The following is a 16,489-nucleotide window of genomic DNA, read 5'->3' on the forward strand; positions in this document are numbered from 1 at the left end:
AGCAGCAGTTGTTTTGTGGTGAGTGGCTACTTCACACTCATGAGCCTGTACATTCAGCTGTGTGTGGAGGAGGGTCAGTCGACCGCATCCTCGATTTTGCTAGTAGTTTGTGCCTATTTCACATATCTTGTGGTGACCTCGCAAATTCATCCCACAAAGAAAAAAAGTAACTATCAAGGTCAAAAGGGAGCGAATGGTGTCTTCTTTTTTGAATTATGAATCAGGCTTTAGATAACATCAATACTGATGGTCACATCTCAACAGGGCAGCGCAGGATTTGGCTACCCAGGGAACAAGGGAGAGACTGGTCCTTCAGGTCCACCGGGGCCCCCTGGCCCTCCGGGACCTACGGCCCAGCTAGTGAACCGTGGTGACGGCTCGGTGGTGCAGAGGTTAGCCGGACCCCCAGGACCAACCGGACCACCAGGTGCCGCAGGCTCTCAGGGAACTCCAGGAGATGATGGAGAGCCGGTCAGTAGCCAGCCACAGTGGTGTACATGTCAACATTTACCTTTTTAAATGCTGTTTAAATTAAGCTCAAATGAGGGCGGCTACGTGGCATAGTGGGCAAGGCGCTCGCCACGAAATGCTGGAGACTGACGAGCCCAGCGCTCCACATTTGCTTTCAGTTTAGCTGGTCGTCCGTACTAATACACATTGGCCGTATTAGGGGGTGGGAAACTGATGGGTGGGGATCGGGCGTTGTGGACAGCGACTCCTACAGGTCGGTTGGTGCGCCTGCGCAGTAGAATCAGGAAGTGTCGGGGGCAGCGTGAGCCTCCCACGCGTTACTCCTCGCCACTGAGAGATCGAGCTGCGCAGGTGAAAAATGCGACTGCTGTTACCTCAAGTACCGGAGGGGACTTGTGCTATGTATGACTTAGTCCACATTGCAGCCGGCTTGTGGGAGGCAAGAAACAGCGTCCGTGACAGGGGAGGGTTGAATTGGATGATACGAAATTGGGATGGGAGAAAATATAGAAAAAATGGGAGAAAAAGTGTATTTTTTTAGTTTTCTGATTGTCCTCTCTCTTCTCACCCCACAGGGAGATCCCGGTGAAGATGGATCTGCAGTAAGTTTAGTTGTGGTGTGACTTTGTCTGGGTTTCAAAAACCTGTTATTTGCTAACCAAGATAACCATGTGGGCGATGTACCGTAACATCACTTATGTATGAATAGGTATTGATTATAGCTTTACCCTGTGGGAGCTTCATAATAATTATAATAATAATAATTAATTACATTTATATAGCGCTTTTCTAGACACTCAAAGCGCTCCCCACAATGTAGGGTGGAAATTGCCTCCTTCACCACCACTGGTATCACCCAAACTTGGGTTACGCAGGCTCAATGGCTGCCATACACTGGCACCAGGCACACATCACATTACACAATGGCTGAACGGCTCAGGAGCCATGGCACCCTACGTTGCCGATATAACATTTTGATCTCTCAATGTAGGGCGCCGTCGGACCTCCAGGTTTCCCAGGAACCCCAGGCGACTCTGGAACCAAAGGAGACAAGGTACGATGTCCCGTCCCCCCCACGCACTCAATGACATCATTCAGTGATGGAGCTGTTTCAAGTTCATTACGGAAGAACTTTACAGAATAGGCTATCTGAATAGAACTATACCAATAGAACCATCCCAATAGAACTGCCAGATCATTTGAAACCTGAAATGTTCATGGAGTGATTATTCTTGTGATATTCTTGTATATGAATGTTCTATCCTACTGAGCCCTGGCTGGCCATGTAAAAATCAGGCTGATGTGTTGTTCTGTGAACAGGGAGATGCCGGAGATATCACCCCCGGCCCCAGGGGGCTCCCAGGTCCACCCGGACCCCCAGGACCAGGATCCAGATCGGTAAGTCAATCTCCATATCTCAGATATCCTTGTATCCATAGCTTGTTCAACAAAACATTTATTTTTATTTTGGGGGGGTGGGTACTCATTTGATTTGTTAATTACTTCACAGCCAGATGCTGTGAATTTTTATTTATCCAGGCAAGCAATTATAGTTATTGATAGTGTCTCATTATCTGGTATTCATACCTTGTAACTGTGCAATCACTCAAGAAATTGCGGCAAACCTAAGTGGGACAAACTGAACAGCATCATCTAAATGCACTGCACTCACTTTAATTTTTAGAAAGTATGAATTAGCTTTTTCCACGTACATCATGAACTTCAAAATGAGGCATACTTTATTCTAAACTATTTGTAAATACTGACTAAGAGTATTGCATTAAGGCCCTGATTCAGTAAATGTGTGTCATGCATGAGGTATAGTGCATACTATACTGTACTTCTGAAATGGCCAAAGAGAACGCCTCGTGCAATGTGTGATAAGCACATGCTATTAGCGCAAGTAGATGGATACAGTTACAAACACGTTGGTGTCGGTCATGCATTATGCATTAAGTCTTGACCTGCGGGATACATAATAATGATTTGTAGCGTAGGTGACGCCATGCAAAACGCTTCACAGCATCAACTGTTTAGTGCAACCGAAGCGCAAATAACATGGTTGGAAAGCTAGCGGACTTTGCACAGTCTGATCGGTTGGGGTATTTCCACAGCGTCTGCTATCATTACTGCCAGATGTCAGGCCTCGTTTCAAACAAGTCAGGAAGCAGTGGCGTCACGTGGGTAAAATAACAGAGGATGCCAAAAAAATATATGTACATTATGTTTTTTATTAATAATTTTTTTTTATAAATTATTTTCATATTTAAGCGAAATAATATATATATATATAATATATTTCTCCCTCCCTCGCTCTCTCTCTCCTTCTCTTTCTGAATATTACACACACACAACACAATACACACACACACACAGTGGTTGCCTGCAGGAGGTCTGGTTAGATTATAAATCAGAGAGACAGAGAGAGAGAGAGAGAGAGAGAGAGAGAGAGAGAGAGAGAGAGAGAGAGAGAGAGAGAGAGAGAGAGAGAGAGAGAGAGAGAGAGAGAGAGAGAGAGAGAGAGAGAGAGATCATTTAGGTTCTAGGTTGAAATTAATGAATGGCCTGATGTCGCCGTCGGAGCGTTTCAGCGTCTTGCAAGATATTGCTGACATGGCAGAACATACATGTATACAGTAGCCTATGGCTCGGCCCATCAAACACAAGCAGACCATGTTTGTACAGTATGACTCTGCGAGTCGGCCCCCCATCAAACACAAGCAGACCATGTACAGTATGACTCTGCGAGTCGGCGCCCCATCAAACACAAGCAGACCATGTACAGTATGACTCGGCGAGTCGGCGCCCCATCAAACACAAGCAGACCATGTACAGTATGACTCTGCGAGTCGGCGCCCCATCAAACACAAGCAGACCATGTACAGTATGACTCGGCGAGTCGGCGCCCCATCAAACACAAGCAGACCATGTACAGTATGACTCGGCGAGTCGGCACCCCATCAAACACAAGCAGACCATGTACAGTATGACTCTGCGTGTCGGCGCCCCATCAAACACAAGCAGACCATGTACAGTATGACTCTGCGAGTCGGCGCCCCATCAAACACAAGCAGACCATGTACAGTATGACTCGGCGAGTCGGCCCCCCATCAAACACAAGCAGACCATGTACAGTATGACTCGGCGAGTCGGCGCCCCATCAAACACAAGCAGACCATGTACAGTATGACTCGGCGAGTCGGCCCCCCATCAAACACAAGCAGACCATGTACAGTATGACTCGGCGAGTCGGCCCCCCATCAAACACAAGCAGACCATGTACAGTATGACTCTGCGAGTCGGCGCCCCATCAAACAATAACACAGTATGATATGACACAGCAGAACATATACAGTAGTATGGCTCCACACACACACACAGCGGCATCACTTATGAAAAGTTATTAGGTTATTAGGTATTAGGTTATTGTTGCAGCTGACGCGCCTTGGTCCAAATTAAGTAAAGTAAAGCAACTCGTCCACAAAGTTCTCCAAGTCCTGTGGGTATTCAGGTATTCTCCTAAACTTTTCTGCAGCTGAGCGAATTTCAGGTCTCCTCAATGAATTAATCCGAGAGAAGAATCCGAATTTCAATCAATCAAACAATGCTGTTTGTTTAGACTCACATAACGTTAGCTAGCTATCTCCAGGGTTCCTTCCAGCCTAAATCGCATTGTTGTTTTGATTCGAACGTGGCCGCGAGGCCGAGGCGATGACGTCGTCATGTTTAGCTTTTAATGTGATTTGATTAGTCAATCGGTGGAAACGTTCTGGACTGGCCCACCCCCAGGGCGGCAAATTTGAAGACGCTAGACTACTTGGCAGCCAGACGGCCCCGTGTTACATTAACCCAACCCCTTTATTAAGCTCAAATCTTATTGGCTAATAATTGGTTGTGGAGTCCACAACCAACCACAATGTGGACGGACCAGGACGCGTCTATTCTTATCCTTATCTTATTCTTATCCAAACGCATGTTTGCTTCCGCGTTCGCGTTTTTTGCGAATCTGATTGGCCACTGCCGTTTCTGGTGCGATCTGATTGGCCACTGACGTTTCTGGTCATGTGACATGTGCGCCCAATCGCGTGACGCGCCCATTTCCGCCTCGACCAGCAGCAAACTACCTAACCTAGTTTATCACTGGTTAAGCTTAGGCGACTCTTTCGAAGTTGGTTACGGTTAGAGTTTGGAATCAGGGCTGGCGTTCTATCGCACTGCTCTAAGACAAACTCTAACCTTAACCAACTTCGAAAGAGTGCCTAAGCTTAACCGGCGAAAGAACTTGCCGTCACACGATTGGCGCGACCAGAAATGTCAGTGGCCAATCAGAGCGCAAAACGCAAACACGGAAGCAAACATGCGTTAGGATAAGAATAGACGCGACCAGGACGCTAGAAAAAGACACCTCCCCCTCTGCAAATGTTCTCTATTCAGCCTGAGCTGCAGTGAGCACATAGTGACTGCCAGCCTGCCTCAATGAGTCTGACAGAGTGTTAGAGAGAGTGAGAAGGAGAAGAGGGAGAAAATTCTAAAAAAAATATTATAACACAGAGATGAAAAATAATGATTTTTAAATTATTATTGTAAACTATATAATTTTTTTTTTTTTTTAAATGTATAAATATTTTTTTACTGTTCATATTTTTGGGGAAGCTTGACTTCCCTTGGCTTCCATGAATATTCGCCACTGTCAGGAAGTAAAGGAGAGAATATTCCATTGTAATATTTTTTAAAGGGAGGCTGCAAAGATTGACCCCTTATCTTATTATGGAACACATGACTGGTGATGGAGGCTATTGGGTGAACCATTATTTTTTGGGGAGCAGAAAAAAACAGTGTACATTTATTTTTCGTAAATAATGAACAAAGAGTTGTACGTTTACCCAGACAAGGCAATCCTGTTGAAGCAGGGCCTGATATTTCAAGGCATGAGATCAGGTTTCATAAGGTTTGAGATCAGGTTTGTCTGACATTTTTGTCGATTGCAATTCTGTATTTCAGACTTTTGTGGACATGGAAGGCTCCGGTTTTACAGACTTGGAATCTGTTCGGGTAAGTACTATACATATTTACTGTACGTAATAGATGATGTTTAGCTAAGTACTATACATATTTACTGTACGTAATAGATGATGTTTAGCTGAGTACTATACATATTTACTGTACGTAATAGATGATGTTTAGCTAAGTACTATATTTACTGTACGTAATAAATTATGTTTAGCTAAGTACTATACATATTTACTGTACGTAATAGATGATGTTTAGCTAAGTACTATCCATATCTACTGTACGTAATGGTAGATGATGTTTAGCTGCTTAGTTTAGTTGAACTCAGTAAAAAATACAGTTTTTTGTCTTTTGGTTAGAGCTACTGTAAAAAATTACAGAACAAGGCCACACAGTGTCAAAGATGTGAAGCATTGTTGCATAGATTGAACTGGTTACATGACACAAAGTGCCATGGCTGTGAGCTGCCAGTAGGGACAGAGTGGCTAAGTGTGAGTTAGTGACAATGCCAGATATATGAATGTCCACCTTCTGAAGGTCTTGCCCATGCACTGTCTATATCAAACAAACATACAAATACACAATACAAATACAATACAATACAATATTTATGTGGATGTGCAGGTGAGGTAAGAAACCCATCAGGGCTTATGTTAAAACCTCACCACAACTTTTCAATCATTTAAATCATAAGACAAGGGGAATGAAGGCGGCTGGGTGGCGCAGTGGACATTGCGCTCATCACCAACGCAAGAGACACCGGGTTCGAATCCGGCTGTCGGCGTTGCCTCCGGCTTGGGCCGGCCGTCATACTAACACAATTAGCAGAGTTAGCGGGTGGGAAGTCGAAGGGTGGTAGTCTGGTCGTTGTGAACAGCGACTCATACAGGTCGGTTGGGGCGCCTGCACAGCAAAGTCAGGAAAATGGCGGGGGCAGTGTGAGCCTCCTACACGTTACTCCTCGCCAAATGAGAGTCCGCGCTGGCAGGTGAAAAGATGTGACAGGCTGCCTCCACATGTATCGGAGGGGACATGTGATGCAAGGCTTCTATCCTCCCTACAACCGGCCAGTGGGGGGCATATGCAAGCAACGATCAGGACAGGGGAGGGAGAATTGGCACGAGAGGTAAATTGGGATTGGGAGAAAAATCACAGAAAAGGGAGGAGAAAAAGGTAGATAAAAAAAGACAAGGGGAATGAATAATAAAAGATAAAACAAATGAATAAATAAATGAAAAAGTAAAAAAGAATAAAACACTATCAAATAAATTATCAATTACAATTATCAAATAAAAGAAACAGCAAAAAACACAATAGTGAACTAAATTAACCAATCTGCCAGAAATACAAAAGTAAATAAAGTGAAAACAAACACAATTAGTCTACCTCTATATTCAAGTTGTACACCTCTATATTCAATTGAATACATGCACTGAACCTCTCTGCTGCCTAATGTAGTTCCACACAGAGGCAGCCCTTGTCTCTGTTTAGTCTTGACTGGTTTGTTCTCTATGTAGCTTACTGGTGTGAACGGGTGCCGTCGCATTGTTGAAAATAATTGCCCACCCACCATCGTTGTTCTCTTCAAACTCGTGACAGGCAACACCGTTTCACACGAACGTACCCCGTTTGTCAGATATCAGGGCTGTTTGTTTCCCAGCAGGTCGCTTGTCCTTTGACGCTATAGGCTTGTTTGGCGGTGTAGTCTCAGCTCTCAAGATGCACTCAGAACAAATCCATGCAAGCTGTGCAACAGATATGCTGGGAGCACAAAGAAATAAACCCTCCCCCGTGGATACTTTCAGAACAGAGACACACATCCTCTGATGATGTGATATTGTCAACACTACGAGACATATAAGCCAGTTTAGCATATAGATTTAAGTTAAGTTAAGTTAACACATTGAGTGCCACGCCCCTTCCGCGAAGTGACCCCTTCCTTGCCGTCCATTAACCCCATGTAAACGTAGTTGTAGTTTGTAGAGCTAAAGCTATATTTTATAGTATTGCTATGGGTCTAATAACGCCGTTGAGTCTCAGTGAGTTGCTTCTGGTCAACGTGCAAAAAACAGATAATTTTTTCATCCGTATATTTCCATTTTATACCGTTTTGAATATATATATATATATATTGATATATGAATATAGTTTGGTTGCTTCTGAGTAATTCCAGGGAAAAAACGATTAAACAGCGTTTTTGTGTAATTCAATAAACACGTTGTCATTTTTCGTCTGATTATCGGATCTTCCTGAAATCAACGCTAGACCATCATTATTATCCTTCCTCGTGCACGCATGCAATGTGGTTTAGACCGGCGCGCCACCTACCCCCCCTCCTGCAACCCAACGGCAAAGAGCCATACACATAAAACACAGATAGCGTCAATCGCGGTAGAAATAAATATCAGATCAACGCAAGCCTTCATATATAATGTCCTTACCTGGTCTCTGAAAAAAATAATCCAATGATCTCATCGCCATTCCAGTTATCCACAGCGATCCTGTCTCCGACGTTGTTGGGCATTGCACTTCAACCGGCGGGCGGGGTCAGTAGTCCAAACCATCCCTACAAGCGTGTGTTTTGTCGGAGTGTTTAGGACCCACCTCCACGCCGCAGCTCAGTAGATAAAAGAAACTAACCCGTTTCTAACGGGGTGCAATAATGGCCGAAGGCCCCGCTGAATTATGAATGGCAATAGCGAATAAAAGAAATACCGTGAGAAAAGCGTAGATCTACGTTTTCGGCACTCAACAATCGGGCGACAGAAACGTAGTTCTACGTTTTCAGCAACCAAATGGTTAAGTTGAGCCTTTATTAATCCCCTTGGGGAAATTCGTTCTCTGCATTTGACCCATGCACATAATGCAGCGCCCGGGGACCAACTCCAGTTGTAATGACCACTACCTTAGTCAAGGGCAATGGAAAAGTGCCAGGAGGAAACCCATGCAAACACGGGAAGAACAGGCAAACTCCACACAGAAAGGCCCCCTGCTGGGGTCTGAACCCAGGACATTCTCGCTGTGAGGCAACAGCGCTAACCACTGTGCCAGATGATGGGATAGACTAACCACTGTGACATATGATGGGATAGACTAACCACTGCACCATATGATGGGACAGACTAACCACTGCGCCAGATGATGGGACAGACTAACCACTGCACCAGATGATGGGACAGACTAACCACTGCACCAGATGATGGGACAGACTAACTACTGCACCATATGATGGGACAGACTAACCACTGCACCATATGATGAGACAGACTAACCACTGCGACAGATGATGGGATAGACTAACCACTGCGACAGATGATGGGACACACTAACCACTGCACCAGATGATGGGACAGACTTACCACTGCACCATATGATGGGACAGACTAACCACTGCGACAGATGATGGGATAGACTAACCACTGCGACAGATGATGGGACAGACTAACCACTGCACCAGATGATGGGACAGACTAACCACTGCACCATATGATGGGACAGACTAACCACTGCGACAGATGGTGGGATAGACTAACCACTGCACCAGATGATGGGACAGACTAACCACTGCGACAGATGATGGGATAGACTAACCACTGCGACAGATGATGGGACAGACTAACCACTGCACCATATGATGAGATAGACTAACCACTGCACCAGATGATGGGACAGACTAACCACTGCGACAGATGATGGGATAGACTAACTACTGCACCAGATGATGGGATAGACTAACCACTGCGATAGATGATGGGACAGACTAACCACTGCACCAGATGATGGGACAGACTAACCACTGCACCAGATGATGGGACAGACTAACCACTGCGACAGATGATGGGACAGACTAACCACTGCACCAAATGATGGGAAAGACTAACCACTGTGACAGATGATGGGATAGACTAACCACTGCACCAGATGATGGGACAGACTAACCACTGCGACAGATGGTGGGATAGACTAACCACTGCGCCAGATGATGGGACAGACTAACCACTGCGACAGATGGTGGGATAGACTAACCACTGCGCCAGATGATGGGACAGACTAACCACTGCGACAGATGGTGGGATAGACTAACCACTGCGCCAGATGATGGGATAGACTAACCACTGCGACAGATGATGGGATAGACTAACCACTGCACCAGATGATGGGACAGACTAACCACTGCGACAGATGGTGGGATAAACTAACCACTGCGCCAGATGATGGGATAGACTAACCACTGCACCAGATGATGGGACAGACTAACCACTGCACCAGATGATGGGACAGACTAACCACTGCGACAGATGATGGGACAGACTAACCACTGCACCAGATGATGGGACAGACTAACCACTGCACCAGATGATGGGACAGACTAACCACTGCGACAGATGATGGGATAGACTAACCACTGCACCAGATGATGGGACAGACTAACCACTGCGACAGATGATGGGACAGACTAACCACTGCACCAGATGATGGGACAGACTAGCTACTGCACCAGATGATGGGACATGGGGCTTGTGGAGGGGACTGAAGACAATAACTGACTACAAAGTCAGCGCCCCCGCAATGGGGAGCGACGACGCCTCTCTAGCGGACAAACTCAACTCCTTCTACGCTCGGTTCGGTGTAGACAGTGTCGCCGCTAGCCCTCTGGCTAGTGACGTCACTGGCGCACCGGCTGTTGTGGAGGGGGGGGGGCAACCGCGGGGGGGCGGGGGCGCTCTCTCGTTGTCGGAACACAGTGTGAGAAGAGCATTTATGCAGGTGAACACCAGGAAGGCTGCAGGCCCAGATGGTATAACAGGACGCATACTTAAGTCCTGTGCAAACCAGCTTGCCCCGGTGTTCACCGCCATATTTAATCAATCCCTGGCGGAGTCAGTAGTCCCTGCCTGCTTCAAGATGTCTACCATCATCCCTGTACCGAAGAAACCCTCCCCAACATGTCCAAATGATTACAGACCGGTGGCACTCACCTCTGTGGTCATGAAATGTTTCGAGAGGCTGGTCAAGGACCACATTTGTGCCTCTCTCCCCAGTGATATGGACCCTATGCAATTTGCATACAGGACAAACAGGTCCACTGATGACGCGGTCTCCCAGGTACTGCACAGCACTCTCTCCCACCTTGACCGTCAGAAGGGGGGCTATGTGAGACTGTTGTTCATTGACTACAGCTCAGCGTTCAACACCATAGTCCCCACCAGACTGGTGGACAAGCTGATCGAGCTAGGCCTGAGCTCCGCCCTGAGCGCCTGGGTACTGGACTTTCTGAGTGAAAGACCCCAGGCGGTCAGGGTGGGGGGTCAGACCTCCAACACCATCACCCTGAGCATCGGGTCCCCCCAGGGCTGTGTTCTAAGCCCCCTGCTGTACTCACTCTACACACACGACTGTGTGGCCAAGTTCAGCTCCAACTCCATTGTGAAGTTCGCCGACGACACGGTGGTGGTGGGGCTGATCTCGGACAACGACGAGAAGGCCTACCGGGAGGAGGTTGAGGTACTGGAACGTTGGTGCCAGGACAACAGCCTGCTCCTGAACATTGGTAAAACCAAGGAGCTGATCGTGGATTATAGGAGAGGACAGCGGGAGACACACACACCACTGAGGATTAACGGGGCTACCGTGGACAGGGTGAGCAGCTTCAAGTACCTGGGGGTCCACATCTCAGAGGACCTGACATGGTCAACACACATAGGCACAGTAGTAAAGAAAGCGAAGCAGCGCCTCTACCACCTGAGACAGTTAAGGAAGTTCAGAGTATCGGGGAAGATACTCCAGTCCTTCTACTCAGGAGCTGTAGAGAGCATCTTGACCGGAAACATCACTGCCTGGTATGGGAACAGCACGGCACAGGACAAGAAGGCCCTACAGAGTGTGGTGCGCTCAGCCGAGCGTACCACGGGTATTGCGCTACCTCCCCTGCAGGCTCTATACAACAAGAGGTGCAAATCCAGAGCCTGCAGGATAATGAAAGACCCCCACCACCCCAATAACAGCCTGTTCCAGCTGCTGAGGTCAGGCAGACGCCTGCGAATTCTAGAGACTAAGACGGAGAGGCTTAGGCTAAGCTTCTTCCCCCAGGCCATCAGAGCCTTGAACAATGAACATTGAGAGACACAGAAACTGAACTATCCACACACAAGTACATACACGACACGCACGCTGAGCACGCTCACACACTAGCAGCCACTTTAACACTCATGCCGCACACACGCACACTTATGGCCAGAGGAAAGGCCACTTAAAGTAGTATAACATCAGGAACAGTGTATTGCACTACTAAAGCTAACTAGCATGTCCTATATGCTCTGTAAATACTAATGTACAGATACCGAGATGGCACACCATGTACCTGTTTATTGCACTGTTTTATTGGATTCTATTAATATGTTGTACCACTGTATTTTTATTGGATTCTATTATATGTTGTACCACTGTATTGCACATCGTCGCGGGCAAGACCAGCCGCATTTCATTGTATACCTGTATGCCGTGACAATTAAAACTCTTGAATCTTGAATCTTGAATCTTGAATACTAACCACTGCGACAGATGATGGGATAGACTAACCACTGCACCAGATGATGGGATAGACTAACCACTGCGACAGATGATGGGATAGACTAACCACTGCACCAGATGATGGGATAGACTAACCACTGCACCAGATGATGGGATAGACTAACCACTGCGACAGATGATGGGACAGCCTAACCACTGCACCAGATGATGGGATAGACCAGGGGTCAACAACCTGCGGCTCCGGAGCCGCATGCGGCTCTTTAGCCAATCAGCTGCGGCTCCCTTATTCTTTTTTTCTCTTATTTTGGAGATCAATGTCATACTGTGACACTGAAATGAAAAAATATTATAAAATATCAACTAAAATATACAGTATGTCACTCACACCCCGCGCCTCTCCCTGCCGTCTGCAAGTGGCTAATCTTGAGTTTCCGACCCCCCAGTAAGCTAACCATGGATAAATCCAAAAAAAGGAATGTCTGAGGAAAATAGAGGGTTTAATTCAGCGTGGACAGATTAATTTGCTTTCGCGACTAACTAGGGGTGGGGGAAAAATCGATACGTAGTAGTATCGTGATACTTTGCGTGGCGATACTGTATCGATACAGGGACGCCAAGTATCGATATTTAATTATTCATAATTATTTAAATTTTTTTTTTTTTTTTTTTTATAAGGAAGTTGCATTGTTAATTTCAATACCTGTAATAGTACCGTAGTCCACACACACACATGTGCATTCAGTTAAGTTGGAATATGACTGTAATACAAACAGTTCAGTTTGTCAGGTACATGCAACACAGATTAGTGTTTACATCTGTCTGCTTGAGAAAATACCATGTTCTGCAATAAAAATTATTGAAGTGAGATGAACAGACTGAACTTTATTTTATTAGATAAAACATGTTGACAAAGTTTTACTTTGCAGTTGAAAAAAGGTAATAAATCGCAATATATCGCAATATTAATATTGCAATACTCAGCATATCAATATATTTAGTATCGCAATACTATCGTATCGTGACTCAAGTATCGTGATAGTATCGTATCGTGAGGCCTCTGGTGATTCCCACCCCTACGACTAACGATGCAGGCTTATGTATGCCTGATATGTGGTGAGAAATTTACAAACAACAAAACATTTTCTTTTTCTTTTATAGATTTTACACAAATAAGGGAAGGACTCAAATAGAGCTGCATAGTTCAGGGTTTGATTTCAAAGTAGGTCTACAGATGCCAGTGTTTTTTCTCCTCTTCTGTGTTTTATTTCAAAGTAGGTCTACACATGGTAGTCTTTTTTCAAAGTGGACTACTTTTTATTTTATAAATGTTCCACAAATAAGGGAAGGACTCAAATATACCTGAATAGTTCAGGGTTTCATTTCAAAGTCGTGTGTTTTGTCTCCTCTTCTGTGTTTTATTTAAAAATAGGTCTACACAGCCAGTCTTTTTTCACCTCTTCATAAGAGTTTGAGGTTTTCTTTTGTTATAACAGGTAAAAACAGCAATAAAGTCAAAAAAAAATGTTTGTTGCTTTATAATTCCATTAATGCAACAAACTGTGTGCAGTATAAAGTATAATAAATCGCAAATGACTTTGGGTATTCAATTGTCAGGCGTTTTATGCTAAATGTGGGGTATGCTTGGGGATAACTATATATAAAATAGTATACACTGTTTTATCTTAATTTTTTTTTGATCCACTTTTTCTCCCATTTTTCTATATTTTCTCCCATCCCAATTTCGTATCATCCAATTCAACCATCCCCTGTCACGAACGCTGTTTCTTGCCTCCCACAAGCCGGCTGCAATGTGGACTAAGTCATACATAGCACAAGTCCCCTCCGGTACTTGAGGTAACAGCAGTCGCATCTTTTCACCTGCGCAGCTCGATCTCTCAGTGGCGAGGAGTAACGCGTGGGAGGCTCACGCTGCCCCCGACACTTCCTGATTCTACTGCGCAGGCGCACCAACCGACCTGTAGGAGTCGCTGTCCACAACGCCCGATCCCCACCCATCAGTTTCCCACCCCCTAATACGGCCAATGTGTATTAGTATGAACGACCAGCTAAACTGAAAGCAATGTGGAGCGCTGGGCTCGAACAGGCAAGCCCAGCGTCTCCGTCATTTGTGGCGAGCGTCTTGCCCACTACGCCACGTAGCCGCCCTGTTTTATCTTAATTTTAAGGGTAAATTGGTTTTGCGGCTCCAGAGGAATTTTATTTTGTGGGAGGGAGAAAAAATTGCTCTTTTGATAGTAAAGGGTTGCTGACCCCTGGGATAGACTAACGCAGGCAGAGGCTGGCATGGGGTTTACTTTAGTGCTTTACTGCAGTTGTAAAGTAAACCCCACACCATCCTCCGCCTGCAGTAAAGCAGTAAAGTAACAGTAGGCAGAACAGCTTAAATGGACCACCTTGACATCAAGAGTTTTAGTCGTGTTTGATTATGATTGGTGCGCCTCTTTGATCAGCTGACAGCCGCGTGTTGGTGTTCATGACCACTGTGTTCTGCCTGAAGTAAAGCTTATTCACCTGCTCAGTGTTTATTGGTTCATCCTGATGTGAAGTTTGAAGCTCCTTTCCAAATCTTTCTTTCCTTTCCAAGTCATCTTTCCTTTCCTGTCTTCTATAAATGTGTAGTTAATTCTTTATTAACCTCTCTGATAGAATAAAGCACTATCCAAACAGAACCATTTGAAGCACCAGGTCCTTCTCTAAGAGTGGACTTTGTACTGAGATGTGAAATGGCACAATGTTCAATGAGAAGTATCATCCGACATATTCTTTTGTTCTGATTCTGATTCTGAGAAAAATTTGCGATATGTGCGAACCAGTATCAGTAAATAATTTGTCAAAGTGTGCTATACAGTAGTGTATGAAGGGTTTAATTCCAAAAATATATATTACCGGTAACCGTTTGAAAAGAAATTACATGTATTGACATGTACTAATCCCTTAGCTAGCTTAAAGGCCTTTGCTTTTCAAAATAATATATTTTTTATAATTGAGCCTTTATTTAGCGAGGTTTGTCCCATTGAGATCCAGGATCTATTTTACAAGGGAGACCTGGCCAAGAATAACATTACAGACATCACAAAATGGTAAAATAAAACATTTGCACACAGAAAACCTGATAACAATAGGCTTCATTATAGCCTTAAATACATTCAGGGTTACCAAGCTTTGAATTTTAAGATCAGACTGAAGATTGTTCCAAGCAGTTGGTGCGGAGAACTTAAAAGATTTCTTTCCTATTTCTGTTCAGACTTTTGGAACAACAAAGTGCAGAAATTCCTTTGAACAGAGATTGTAATTTAATTTACATTGTTCAAGTTTAAAAGAGACGATAAGAAAATCGTAACCATACCAAGAATGGCCCTGTAGATCAGAACATACCAATGACTGAGCTGACATGCACATAATGAAGGCCTGAGATCCACAGTTTGTAATTAATCATGATACTATCCAGCATGTGGAGACAGTGAACAGGGGTGTTATTGAAATACAGAGTAGGAAGTTTAATCAAATGTCTTGTTTTCCAAAAGGATATAGTATGTTTGGAATGAAACCTTTCAAATGTGTATTTGTCCTGCAGGGTTTGCCTGGCTTACCTAGACTCCCGGGTCCTCCCGGTCCCCCTGGCCCCCTCAGTGGTGGCACAGCGGTGGGTTCTGGGGCCTTCGGAGCACCCGGACGAGACGGGGCCCCTGGCCAACCTGTAAGTGTTCGTCTATTCGTCTCTAATGTCACTAACGAACCAACCAACTCATAACATTCTGACATTATACATGAAAGTGCACGTAATTTTCTGAAATATAACCAGCTTTTGGAGATACTGTCATCACTGAAGACACCCCATCGTTTGATTGCTTGACTCTTTCAGTTTGATTCCCAGTCTCTGTGGAATGCTCTCCCCAACCACCTGAGAGCACCACATACTGTGGATGCTTTTAAAAAGGGCCTCAAAACAAAAAAAAATTATAATATTTTTAATAGAGCCTTTTGTTGCCTTTTATCTAGTTTAAGCTCCACACATTTTATGTTCTTTTACCAGTTTTAGCCCTTCTTATTTTATGTTTTTTACTTTTACTAGTTTTAGTGTTCTTTTTACTCCTTACTAGTTTTAGTATTGCTTTTTTTTACTCTCTTGATAGCTTTTATGTTCTTTTACAATGTAGCGCTTTGAGATTTGCTCCACAACTATAAAGCGCCTTACAAATCAAATATATTATTATTATTATTATTATTATTATTATTATTATTATTATTATTATTATTATTATTATTATTATTATTATTATTATTATTATTATTATTATTATTATTATTATTATTATTATTATTATTATTATTATTATTATTATTATTATTATTATTATTATTATTATTATTATTATTATTATTATTATTATTATTATTATTATTATTATTATTATTATTATTATTATTATTATTATTATTATTATTATCATTATTA

General features: G+C 44.1%; 1 protein-coding gene across 1 annotated transcript in view; it reads left to right on the plus strand.

Annotated features, from left to right (window-relative positions):
- The window catches only part of LOC311226004 (uncharacterized protein), a gene marked incomplete at its 5' end in the record, with an annotated part of 182,027 nt that overhangs the window by 106,501 nt on the left and 59,037 nt on the right, over positions 1-16,489 (plus strand). Inside the window, 6 exons of the mRNA XM_084311386.1 lie at positions 265-471; positions 1,047-1,073; positions 1,463-1,525; positions 1,792-1,869; positions 5,473-5,523; positions 15,608-15,730. Coding sequence (XP_084167512.1) covers positions 265-471; positions 1,047-1,073; positions 1,463-1,525; positions 1,792-1,869; positions 5,473-5,523; positions 15,608-15,730 — 549 coding nt within the window. The remainder of the gene's footprint in view (positions 1-264; positions 472-1,046; positions 1,074-1,462; positions 1,526-1,791; positions 1,870-5,472; positions 5,524-15,607; positions 15,731-16,489) is intronic.

Source organism: Notolepis coatsorum, assembly GCF_963971535.1.
Source record: "Notolepis coatsorum genome assembly, chromosome: 3".
Lineage (NCBI taxonomy): Eukaryota > Metazoa > Chordata > Actinopteri > Aulopiformes > Paralepididae > Notolepis > Notolepis coatsorum.